The sequence below is a fragment of the Zosterops lateralis genome (genome assembly GCF_965231275.1).
Source record: "Zosterops lateralis genome assembly, chromosome: 6".
NCBI classification, from domain to species: Eukaryota; Metazoa; Chordata; class Aves; order Passeriformes; family Zosteropidae; genus Zosterops; species Zosterops lateralis.
In genome coordinates, this window is record NC_139761.1 from 15,514,124 (window position 1) to 15,526,672 (window position 12,549).

The following is a 12,549-nucleotide window of genomic DNA, read 5'->3' on the forward strand; positions in this document are numbered from 1 at the left end:
AGCTGGGTCCCTTCAGGTGGACCCTGCTTCAGTACAGGCTGATGCCAGGAACGGGCAGTGCTCGTGGTCAGTTCTCACTCTGCTCTGCAACTGGAGCCACCAGAATTCCACATTTGAACTCACTCCTTCCATCGCTGCTGTATTTCCTCTAACACAGCAACACTGGCTCTGGGCCATAAAGCATTTCTGTGATCGCTGGGGCCTTTCACTGCTATTTTATTTCCTGTGGAAGACACAATTGCCTTTGGGTACCCTCTCCCCCACTCCTTCAGTGAATTACAGAAACTGTAACACAGAGGAATCATGACCCTGTCCTGCTCTAAACTGTAGTTGCCAGCAGGCTGCAATCCCTTGTTTCACACCTGGGTCAGGTAGAAACAACGGTACAGGAATCCTGGGCTTGACTAGTCCCCACTCTACACTTTGCTGGCTTGGGTAAGTCACCACTGGGCTCCCTGTGTCTGCCTGGATCATGGATGGAAACAAAATACTACAGCAGCACTGAGAGAAAACAAGACAGTACACAGTGAACAGTTCTTTTTAATTTTTTATATTGTAGTTAGATGTGCAGTTACAGCTCCCGTAACAGTTGCTACCAAAAAAAGAGCATGTACAATGCCCAGAGTTAAATTTAAAAGCAACTAGGAAAGGGCCCTGGGGGTCGATGACACATTGGGCATGAGTCAGCAGTGCCTTGGCAGCCAGGAGGGCCATCCATGTCCTGGGGTGCATCAGGCCCAGCACTGCCGGCCAGGAGAGGGATGGGATTGTCCTGCTCTGCTCTGGGGCGGCCTCACCTCCAGTGCTGGGGGCAGTTTTGGGCACCACAATATAAAATACATACAAAGCTGTTAGAGAGTGTCCAAAGGAGGGCCAGGAGGACCTTGAAAGGCCTTGAGGGGAAGGCGTATGAGGAGCAACTGAGGCCACTTGGTCTGTTCAGCCTGGAGGAGAGTGAGGGGAGACCCCACTGCAGTTACAACTTCCTGTGAGGGGGAAGAAGGGCAGGCACTGATCTCTCTGTGGTGCCCAGTGACAGGAGTGAGGGAATGGCCAGAAGTTGTGCCAGGGGCAGTTTAGGTTGGATATCGGGAAAAGGTTTCTCACCCACCCAGAGGGAGGCTGGGCACTGAACAGGCTCCCCAGGGAAGTGGTCACAGCCCCAAGCCTGACAGAGTTCAAGAAGTGTTTGGACAATGCTTTCAGGCCCATGGTGTGACTCTTGGGGTGTCCTGTGCAGGGCCAGGAATTGGATGCGATGATCCCGATGGGTCCCTTCCAACTCAGAATATTCTATGTTCTATGAAACTGCTCAGCTGAGCCTCTATGCTAAACTACTGTTTGTAAATAAAGTGGTCAGGAACAGTTAATAGTGAGAATGATAGAGTCTACCTTTGCTTTTCAAAAATCATTAACATGGAAGCAGAATAGTACCCCATGATATAGAAATCCTCAAAAACTAGAATTTTAATGTATGTTTTGGGGTCTAACTACATTAGGCTCCAAACTTACAAAATCTTAATTTTTAATTGCAGCTAAGCGTAGTCTTAAAAGTCAGTGAAACATCTGTCCCATGATTATCACAGTGGTTATAAAAAGAACATTCCATACTGTAGCAAAATATCAGGATGCTGCAGTGTTTTCAGCAACATTTATAAAGTAGAAGAATTTGCTGTAGGCTACTTTTTAAAATCAAAGCATATAACAAACCCCTGCCCCCCATACTTAGTTTGTAATTTAGTACCTCCTCCTAGTTCTTGTTTATGTCCCGATGAGTGAATTAAGATAATCTGACAACTTTTTCCCACGAAATCATCCCTGTCCAAGAGTACAAATAAGTTTTTTAATGTATAAAACCAGACAGAACACACTGTTGCATCAAGCCTAAGCTCTGCTTTCCCATTTGTGAGCAGCCCGGGGAGCGCTTCCCCAGCGGGAGCGGGCAGCAGCAGCAGGGCTGGGTTCGGCCGCACCCCCGAGGGCAGGAGCAGCTCCTCGGTGCTGGGGCCTCACAGAATCGCTGCAGCCCCAAGGGAGGAGACAGAGCCATTCAAGCAGGAAAGCCGGGAGCGCGTTCCCTGCCGCCGAGAGCAGGGCAGGGCAGGGCGGGGCAGGTTCAGCACAGCCACGGCTCCAGCCCCGGCGGTAACCAGGGGAGAGGCGAGCGGGAAGCAGCAGGACACACCCTCCGGTACCTGCCCCCCTGCCCCGGAGACAAGGCCGGCTTTCACGGGAACGCAAAGCCCATCGGTACTGAAATCCCCCTAAGCGCCGTGTAAGGATTTGTTAAGAACATGTTTTAGGTGCTACAAATGAAGGAAGTATATGACAAAATGATGATGTTTCTTGGACAGCTGGATTTTGATGAGAAGCCAAAAACGGAAGATGCCTTTTCTGTTTGCCAGCGAACATTGTTTTGCCAGTTGTCCTTTCAGACCCAAACCCGCTCAGTCTAACTACAGTAGTACTGCATCCTGTTAGTCCGTCGCCTTTTCCGAGACTGAAATTCTTCAAAGAAGTGCTGAATGTCTTCTCTTTTTACCACCTAGGAGAAGCAGTATGAAACCCAAGTTGTGGTGCAAGACCTTAATTACAGGATCCTGTTTTATCTCCACACATAATACACAAAGCACAGAAAAGCAAATACCCTGAAATTTCCCTGGTACGGCTTTGCTGTTGCACCCAACGGAAAGGATTAATGCCGAAATTCTACTGTAGATAGTACAAACAAGTAAAAGTTCCCCAAAGGCAGAGCAAACACATGGAGCAAAGCTCCCAGTGGTATTTTAATGACTTTGACCTCTTGCTTTTACCATCAGAAAACTTAACACAAAGCAAGATTTTCACTAGCCCCACTTCAGGGTCATTCCAATGTAACTAAGAATGGCAATACAGCAAGTCAGCCAAAAAAATACAAGTGTTACTTAATAACAGCATGCAAATTCCTGCAGGAAAACAACTGACAAGACTGACAATCATAATCAGTCCTTATTCTTCTAAAGGTTTAGATTCAATCTAAGAAAAAACAAAAAATTTAAGAGCTTTTCTTCCTGAATATCTTACCTAGAGCAACAGAATTTTGATTTAAATCTAAGAACAGCTCTCAGTACCTTGCAGACAGATTTCTGTAAAGTTCCCATTATCTCTCAACAATGTCATTAAGGAATTGTTAAACTTGAATGAAATATGGGATTTCTGATTTCTACTGCAGTACCAGCAATTCCAAGAGACAAGAAAGAACATTATAACAGAACATCATGGTATTCACCACCCAGCCCTTAACAGTTCTTTAAAACACATTTTCTGGCAAAAAAATTCTGGAAGTTGCATCTTACCGTTCCCTCATCTGCAAACCTCCTGAGATAGTCAGTCAGTTCTGTCTTTAAATCATTGTATTCTGGATGGCAAAGCAAAGGCAAAGAAAACAAAAACAGTAAGACACCCAGTTTCAGTTTAACACTGGCTCAAGAACACAACTTGTTCTACTTCCTCTTGTCATTTGTTAGGTTTAGGTCAGACAAATCTAGATTTGAATTAGATTATAGATAGTCATAATAATGTAAACATGAGAAGCCTAATAATTTATGAGGCTAATCTGTGTAGTGTGAGTGTGTGGGTTGATTTCAGAGAAGGGTATAGATCAGTGAGTGAATTAGTACAATTAATTGAAAGACTGCCCCTGCTCCCATCTTTCCCCTGCAAAAGCATGTGTGGGTTGTGGTGGAAAGGCCCAGCCTGTAACTTGGGATTGGGACACTGTCCTCACCAGAGTGCAAAGCCCTGACTGAAGAAAGAAACACAGTTGCAGGTGCAAAACACCTCAGCATTGCCTTGTCACTGTGCTCTGCAGCAGACCCACAGGGGACACCTGGCTGGCACTCCCCAGCCAACAGGAGGTTGCCAAACAACAGAACGGGGTAAGATAATCAGCCAGAGAGCAGAAGTTCAAATTAATGCTTAAACACTCACATTACAATAAATCAGTATCATTACAGTGTCTAAGATGTTAAACAGGGTGAAAGTTCACACACCATCTAGTGTCTCGCTGTAGATTAAGTTGTAGTGATGGGCCAGAGAGGACCAATCCTGAAGGAGGTGTGGAACCTGTCATACAGTTGTCTGCGTCTTACTTCAGAATTGTTTGACACTACACTGCAAGGCCTGATATCAATCTCTTGTGGCAAACTGTTCACGTAAAGTGTGTTAGGGCAGATTCTAAAAATGAAGTTGTATTTACCACAGATGAGTTCCACTTGCTGCACTCTGTTCATACTGTTAAGGGTGTCCATTAAGGGATCTCTCCTCTCTGTCTCTTGGTCACTGGTACCCTTATTTTCATAAGCCAAGACAGTGTCACATTCATCTGTCAGGAACTGGACTTCAAGCTCTGAATACATTTTCTGGAGAATAAAGTAAAATTTACTTTTATGTGACAAAACTTCTCAGATGGAGATGCTCTCCCCCAATCCTCGTTGTGTTCTGTATCACAAAGAACAGCAATAAAAATAATACGGTAAATCTGTATCCAGTATTTCAGAGTCTCCTCATAACAACTTCCAAGCAACTGGATTTAAGCAGCAAAGAAAAGACAAACATTTACAAGCCCTTTCATGCTATATTATTTCCACAAGATTCAGTGTGAATCTTTATGTGAAGGGAGGTTTCAGTGTTAAGAATATTTACACAGATTTTACCTAAAGTTTCTCCCCAGTGATTGTCTGGGAGCTCCTCCCTGCCTCTCCCACACCTGTGATGGTAATGAAGAGAACATACATACCAAACAATCTTCACAAGTGCATAATTTGCTCCTCCAGTTCGATGGCCAAAAGGTGGCAGTATCTTTTTTTACAAATGGCTTGCTTTGGAGCTCTTTCAGCTTGCAGACTGGCTCCTCGTTCTTAGTAACTACCTGAATTAAAATGAGAGTGTTCAGCACTCTATAATGTCACTTCAAAAAGACTCTGTTCTCTTTGGCATATCCTTTTCCCTAGGCAAGAATTTTCTTTTGTCTCAAACACATTTATTTTTATAAACAACCTATATCACCATCCACATGAGAATTCTGATATGGTTTCATCAAGTTCCATGGGAAATTTCTGTAGAAATTTACTGCAATAACTGTAAGTATTTAAGAACTCAGACCATCATGCAAGTGCAGCTACACCACATATTAGAACAAACAGAAGTCACCTCAGTGTACTGGGCAGGGGGCTGAGAAGAAGGGACAGATGTATCCCAACTGCAAACAAACATTACATCTCTTACAGCCCTGCTCACAGCCCACACTGTGCCCCTCAGAGACTGCAGGTCTGAAGGGTCAGGGACTGGAGAGGAAGATGGGAACAGACTGAACACAGCACCCCTTCCCTGAGCCTGCACAGAGCCGGGTGGGCTTCACTTCAGCTACCAGCAGTGTGAAGATGTGCAGGTCAGAAAAGAAGGTACATTTTACCTCAGGACAGGCAGACCCAGAGCTAGTGGATGGTTCATTAAATTGTTCCAATTGCTTTTCCTCCTTTGTGTCATGGTGTTCCACTCCACTTTCTTTTTTTATTTCTTTCTTCTGCTCTTCACTTTCCTCTACTTTCAGGACAATCTTTTCATCTTCAAGGGAGTTTGCTTTGGTCAAAGGAGGAACTGGAAGATACATACCCACAAGTAAAAATACTGTGCCAGAAAAAGTACAGGTCACTGCAGATGTTCTCTCTGCTTCTCCTATCCTAAAACACTCTGCTTCCCTAAATCTAAGCCCTAGGAGAGGGAAGAGGGTATCACAATTTGAGAATTCTTTACTAAGATGCTTGTCCTTCTTGACACCCCTTGCTAGCTGTCACAGCTTCAGTAACTGTCCCCTGCTTTTTTGCTGTGTCAGTTTTTCATTTTTTCCAAACACACCTCAGAAACACCACTACAGATTAAATATACTAATCTCTTGTTTATTTAAAACAAGTTTCTGTTTTGATGCCAATTCAAGCATGTGCACTGTGACAAAGTTGGTTAGAAGGAGGAAAACCAAAACCAGACAAACAGCCCATTCTGTACTATTTACATTAGGAGGAAATGAACTCCAGGTAGCCATCCCTGAAAATACCATTGAAATTTTGGGCACATAAGAGATCTATCAGCAGTTGATACAAGCAGCATTTTTAGGAGACTACAAGAAACTAGCTCTTTCCACAGAAAATCAAGTTATCTATCCTTTTAAGTCCACAGAGCTGAGAGAGGCCTGGTCTGACCACAGGGAACATGTGTCCTGAGCACGGCCCCAGCCCTGCTCAGGTTAACATTAAACATGTTAATTTCAGGTCACTATCATTCACTCTTTGCTGCTCAAAGGATCTGTAGAACTGTTTGTCTCACTGTTTCCCTTAGGATGGCTCTTCAGTTCTTTGATCCAGTTTAGAAATTAGGTTCCTTGAGTCAAGTATTAAACCTTCATCCATTTTGTGCTAAACATCTTTGATAAAGTAATTAAAAGCAAGCAGGACAGAATTAAGAATGAAAACTGGGGTTTTTTACACAAGTTACTGCCACCCCACATGTTCCACTGCTGAAGGTGTTTGTCCAATACAGTTAATGAGTATCATTTTTCCAACCATTTTAAACCAGTATTACATCATTAACCAACCACGTATGAGAAATACATGCTCACAAAACACTGCCTCAGATCTCTTAACTTTCTTTACCTGCTAATTGTGGTGCATAAGCCCACAGGAAATGGCAGTGTTTCATGCAGGCCTGGCACACCATTTCATGGAAGTCTCCACTTTCAGGGGGAACTGCACCAAGATGCTGTCAGGAAGAAGCAAGCACACAGTAGTGAAGCATCCATACTGATCACATACTGAACTTGAGAATTATGTCCCAAAGCTGTCCCAAAAATTGATAGAGCTATTTGGGCAATTAAATGCACTTAGTGGCTTTCTTCTGAAAAAGCGTTCCCACAAAGCTCATAGTATGCAGCACAACACTCTCCATTCATGCAGTTAATACAAAAGAAGTTATCTACAAGAAACCATAATTGAAGCCAATCATCTTTTTTTTACTCTTTGATCTTGCAGCTTCAAACACAGCATTTCACTTATGCCCTTCAAGGCACAAGAGGCTGAATTCTTAATGCTTACCCATTAAGTAGGGCACTCACTACAGTGCTTTCAAAAGACTTCCCCAAAGTTTGAAATCAAGAATGAACAGGACAGTCTGTTCCTTGCCACTTAAAGGAATGAAGAGTTTAAAAGGCATTCTTCTGAAGGAAGAACTATTCAGATAGTTGATAATGGTGTGCCTCAGTAAGAATCTTTTCCTCACCAACTATATTGATTTGAGTTTTCTAATTAAAGAGACAGTTATAGTTATTACTTTATTCTGCAGTGGTAGCCTTCAAAAAGGTAGGACTCTTCCCAGTATTTTTTAACTGGAGTGGACAACAGTGCAGGATTAGACTTTCAATGCTCCTTTGCATAAGCTGAAAACAAATGCCTTGGAACTCATGTAATAATCTCTTTTGAGAACTATAGCAAATTTCCCAAGTAAGAATTATCATAAAACCTAACCAACACCAACTTGTTCCTGTGCAAATGGCAGTTCTGCTATCTATAGTTTCCTTACCCTTCCATGGAACCAGTCTTCACAAACTATGCATTGAATCATCTCATCTGGAATCTAGATGAACAATCATATTATTAGCATTAATAGCAACCTCCAGAATCTTTCACAAGTCTCAAACTGCAGTATCATGCAAATCCTGCTCAGTTGAATTGCATTTCCCTCTGAGCCCCTCACACGGAGCTGCCATTAATAAGCAGTTTGTGCTTTGTTAGTCAGTTTGCTTCCCTCAGGTTCAGCAGCACGCTCCATCTCTCATAGGACTGAGGCTGTGGAAATCCCATTTATTACTACAAAACCAGTCTTCCTTGCAGGAAGCTTTTCTCACAGAAAGCTGATAAAAGTTAATACACTACTGTATCCTTCTTCCTATAAGCAGAAAAGCATGAACAGACAGCTCAGCAGAAGAAAGATACTGATACTCACACTGTCATCAGGTTTGTGAAAGATGCCAGAACAAACTTAACTGGTCACCATACAGGACAGTTTGAAGTGCTTTGTTTTAAAACAACTATTAATGAGTTCTTCAAAAATGTTTTAGCTGTCTCTCAACTTCAGAGAGGGGAGCTTAGAAAATACTTTATTTTTTTGTATTTGAAGATTTGTGCCTTCCCTGTTCTTTAAAACAACTGATTTCTGTGACTGCAAAGAAGAGCAAGCATGTGCAAATCCACTGCTGTGTTTTAGTATTTCAGAGACAAAAAAAAAAAGTGTTCTAGCTACCATTAAGGACTGCAGTTAGTGTTACAGGACAGGAGAGACTCTCCCCATCCCAGAAGCCTTGCCAGAGCACTGCTGCAGGCACAGCGAAGCAGGTTCTGGTCCCTCCTAACACGTGCAATGTGTTTATTCTGCACTAGACACATTTCTCAATATGATGACAGCCCTCTCCCCTAGGGGAGCTCTGCAACTTCAGGGAGCTGCAGCACTGTTTTGTCCAAATGATGACTTGTCCTCCTCATCTGTATCTAAGGCATAAACATATTTTACTATTAAAAAAAACCCAAAACCTATCAAGTAATTACTTCATACAACACATGACAACCAATATGGAACATAAGATTTCTTGAAGTGGGATCTCCCTTGAAAAGCAGCTCAGTGACCACCCTCTACACAGTATCTAAAATAAACACCATCTATATATGATTACTACTGGATTTTGTATTTCTTACCTCATCTTCAGGATCAGGGTAAGGTCTTTTACATGTACAGTACAATCCATAGAAATTGTCATTGTATTTATTTCCTGAATTCACCTTGCCCTTTTCCTAAGAGAACAGGGGGAAATGTTTCAATAGACAGTACAGGAGAAAACAGAACACAGTAAAAACACAGTTTCTGTTCTCCCTTAATTCCTAAAAGCATCATTATTTTCATCAGGCTCAATATACAAAAAGAAAGATATTCTCCAAACACCTCTGCTTAACACTGAGCAACAGACAGGACACATGAGGAATGCTAAAGTTTAAAAGCAAAGAGAAAACAGCCTGCTGTTTTTACCTTTGTAACAAGTGGCAGCTGTGGTGTCAGACAGATTAATGGACAGATGCTGAAGCTCACTTAACCAGCACAACTGAATTTTCACTGAACTGCAGCAGAAGGAACAACTATGTGGTCCATTTCACTGACTCAAATGAGAAATGGTAACGTCTTAAAACTGTCACAGGTGTCTCTGTAGGGATCACTGCACCGTGACTTTGCTGACTAGCTCTGGATCCATTTCAATTCTCTCTGAACAAAACAGGCATACACAAAACCACTGCCTGTTTCCATGTCTGGGCTGTTATTACCCTGGCAGCACCACTGCAAGCAAGCCAAGCAGCATCCTGTTGCTGCTTCCCAGAAGACTGCCAGCTACTTGACAAGTTCAAAATGCCCATTAAGTATAAAAGTACAGGCAGCTTAATACAGTAAAGAAACATCCCATCAGCAGGCTCCAGTGACAAAATGTCAGGGCACTAATGCCACCACAAAGAAGGAAAGGGAACTGTCCTTCTGACAGCAGCACAGCCTTAAATTTGCTTAATGCAACTGCAAAAATCGCACCCCAAAAGGTTATTCTGAAACAGCTTAGAGCTAATGAGATGTATTAGTGCAGAAATGCCACAACCTGCTTCTGTAAGTGCATTGACCATGGATGCAGAACTGCTGCACTCACTGATGACAAGGACCAAATATTCCTTCTCCTTCCCAGCATCCGTTAACAGTTTTACACCTTGCCATAATACTCCCATCTTTTTTAACTTCCTGGGAAGACTGGAGGCGTCTCATGAGCGCTGACTCAGAGGAGGCAAGGCACCAATCTCCCAAGGCTGTTATTTTGACTCCGAATGCCTGAAGCCTGTCTGAACTTACCGGGAGTAACTTGCACTGCAGATTTTTGAACTTGCTATTTCCACAGTCACAGCGGAAATTCCTGGAAAGAAAAACGAACCGTTTCAGGCTTTATGTTACGTGAGAACACGCCGGGTTTGGTATTCTTACCAACTCCCAGCAGTTTATCGGGAGTCACGGGAGCTGTGAGGGCCCGACCCGGCCCGCCCCGCCCCCTGCCCGTACCTCTTGGTGTAGAGCTCGAAGAGGCGGTGTGTGCCGTGGCACTCGTAGCTGCAGGCCAGGCAGATCCCCGCGGGCTCGGCTCCGGGCGGCGTGCAGGTGCTGCAGGCGTACAGAGCCTGCCGCTTCACCGCGCCCTGGGGAGAGACCGCCCGGCCGCCCGTGAGGGGAACGGGCCCGCCCGGCCCCGCCCAACCCGGCCCCGCCCCGCCTCCCAGGCCCCGCCCCCGAGTCACCCCGGCCCCGCCCCTCAGCCGCAGGCCCCGCCCCCAGCCCCGCGGCTCCCGGCCCCGCCCCCACCTGTGAGTAACTGCAGCGCTCGTGGTCGCTGCCCCCCAGCACGGCCCGCGCTTCCTTCTCCAGCTCCTCGTTCTCCGCCAGCACCTCCGCCAGGGACACTACGGGTTCCTCCGCGCCGCTGGCGCCGCTCCCCGGCTCGGCGCCCTCCGGAGCCGCCGCCTCCATCGCCGGGCCGCGAAGGCCGCGGAGCGCGAAGCGAGGCGGGAAACGCGGGCCCAGGGAGGCGCCAGGGGGCGCCACAGCGGAAGCGGAATCGCGCGCGCCCCACGTGACGGTGGGCGGTGTGTCGGGGCGGGGCGGGGCAGCGCGCGCGGCCGGCACGTGACCGGCGGGCGGTGATGGCGGACCCGCCGGCGGAGACGGGCCCGGGGCGGGACCTGGTGGCGGAGCTGCGGGGCCGCGACGGGCGGACGCACACGGTGCGGGTGCCGTACCCGGCGGCGGAGGGCGAGGCCGCCCAGCTGCGCGGGCTGCGGGGCGCGCTGAGCGAGCTGCAGGCGCGGGTGGTGGAGCTGCTGGCGCCGCTGGTGCAGGAGGAGCGGGCGGCGGACGGCGCCCCGCGCGGTGAGTGGCAGGGGGGGCGCGCCCGGGGGGCTCCGGGGGGCCGCCCCCGCCCCGCCCCGGTCACCCGCGCCCGCCCCGATCCCGGCAGGTGGCGGCGGGGACGACGAGTACGATGACGACGAGGAGGATGAAGGCGACGAGGAAGACGAAAACCACGTGGAGGCGGCGGCGGGCGGCGATGACCCTCCCCTGAAGCGGCCCAAGGTGCAGCGGCCGTGAGGGCGGCGCTGGGCCGGCTCTGCCCGGGCGGCCCCGTCCGGCCGTACCGACTGTCGGTGTCCCGGGCCCGCTGCCCGGGCCGGCCCTGCGGCGCCGCTGATCCCGTTCAATGCGACACCTCCATCCCGACACTGTTGTGATACGGAAGCCTTTCCGAAAGGACGCGCCTGGGGCGAGCAGCGTGTTGTTTACGGGGTGCCAGGCTCAGGCTGACACCAGTTTTTTGATAAACTAGTTGGCAAGTATAAAACTTTTATGACAAATCTTCTGATTGATATGTTTTTTAATAACTTATTCTGAGTCACAGTATTTCTTCATGTGATACCACTTTTTAAAATAAAGCAGTAAAACCTGGAAAGAGTTACTTTGTCAAATATGATCTTTAAAAGCACAAGACAACTTGTGTTTGAATGGAGAGAAAGCAATTTAAGACCACTATAAGTACCAAAATTAACAAGCATGTGTAGGACTGTGCCTGCTCCTCTACAGTCCTACAGTGGAAGATTATTTTTGCCTATCATCTACTAGGTTTAGTCACCTATCAGTCAGGAAGCCTCTGTGAACAGTTAAAAAACACTCATGATAGTCCCTCCATAGAGCACAAGAGTGTTCTGTACAAGAATTTAACAGCCTGAATGAATAGTGTAAAAAGCATTTTTGGGAGTTATTTTAATTTTCTTGTGTTCTCCTGGCACAGTTTGTTTATATATTATGGAAAACTGAGCAAATCTTGAGACTTACTTATGTAGGACAAAGTGTGGAAATAAATGAACTTTTATGAGGAAAAAATTGTTTGCATTCATTTGAAATGCAGGGAGGAGTCAGAGATGAGGTCAAGTAAATGTATCCTTGACATTTATGTACTCAGATACTCGAAGATAATCTGTTGGCAGATGGGATAGAGGCATAATTTAAAAGACCAACTCAGAAGACTAAGGAGGTTCAGTTGCTGACAGTGAGAGAAAATCATACTTACTCCAATCTCTTGTCAGGCTGCAGCATCGTAAAGTGATAAAAGGCTGTAAGTGTTCTGGGGTAGATAATTTATTGCAGGAAGTGTCTTATCAAAGTGACAAAGGCAACACTTTGTACAAAGAAATAGTCTGATAAACGTATCAGAAGAGCTCTTTCACATGATCTATGTAGTTTTAAGTGTAGATTAAATGTAGATTAAGTGATGACATCTTCTGTGAGCTTTGTTCTGTAGCTTTGGAAGCTTGTACACCTACATCTGAGAGCAGTGTTTTCCCTTTTCCTGCAGACAAACCCTCCAGAAATGGTATGAACTGTGTGATGGCTGAAAAG

At 46.0% G+C, this 12,549-nt stretch overlaps 2 protein-coding genes across 2 annotated transcripts; one reads left to right on the plus strand and one right to left on the minus strand.

The window, feature by feature from the left end:
* Nucleotides 1-542: 542 nt before the first annotated feature.
* Nucleotides 543-10,752, minus strand: UBR7 (ubiquitin protein ligase E3 component n-recognin 7). Its single transcript, XM_083862852.1, has 11 exons — nucleotides 10,462-10,752; nucleotides 10,165-10,298; nucleotides 9,961-10,021; nucleotides 8,778-8,873; nucleotides 7,609-7,662; nucleotides 6,687-6,792; nucleotides 5,453-5,637; nucleotides 4,778-4,909; nucleotides 4,238-4,400; nucleotides 3,336-3,397; nucleotides 543-2,545 (listed from the first exon to the last, which is right to left on the minus strand). The coding sequence occupies exons 1-11, from the start codon at nucleotides 10,624-10,626 to the stop codon at nucleotides 2,453-2,455; spliced, it is 1,251 nt and encodes a 416-aa protein (XP_083718978.1). The 5' UTR covers nucleotides 10,627-10,752; the 3' UTR covers nucleotides 543-2,452.
* On the plus strand, nucleotides 10,681-12,097 carry LOC310910307 (uncharacterized protein). Its single transcript, XM_083862853.1, has 2 exons — nucleotides 10,681-11,025; nucleotides 11,114-12,097. Exons 1-2 carry the CDS (start codon nucleotides 10,800-10,802, stop codon nucleotides 11,242-11,244), a joined length of 357 nt encoding a protein of 118 aa, XP_083718979.1. The 5' UTR covers nucleotides 10,681-10,799; the 3' UTR covers nucleotides 11,245-12,097.
* Nucleotides 12,098-12,549: the final 452 nt, after the last annotated feature.

What these genes read in the sequence shown, in the direction of transcription:
- UBR7 (XM_083862852.1), bottom strand. Translation starts at nt 10,626, where the DNA reads ATGGAGGCGGCGGCTCCGGAGGGCGCCGAGCCGGGGAGCGGCGCCAGC. An exon ending in TTCGAGCTCTACACCAAGAG is followed by an intron (nt 10,022 to 10,164) that starts GTACGGGCAGGG and finishes TTTTCTTTCCAG; the next exon opens with GAATTTCCGCTGTGACTGTG. An exon ending in GGTTTGCAGATGAGGGAACG is followed by an intron (nt 2,546 to 3,335) that starts GTAAGATGCAAC and finishes TGCTTCTCCTAG; the next exon opens with GTGGTAAAAAGAGAAGACAT.
- LOC310910307 (XM_083862853.1), top strand. Translation starts at nt 10,800, where the DNA reads ATGGCGGACCCGCCGGCGGAGACGGGCCCGGGGCGGGACCTGGTGGCG. An exon ending in GGCGGACGGCGCCCCGCGCG is followed by an intron (nt 11,026 to 11,113) that starts GTGAGTGGCAGG and finishes CGATCCCGGCAG; the next exon opens with GTGGCGGCGGGGACGACGAG.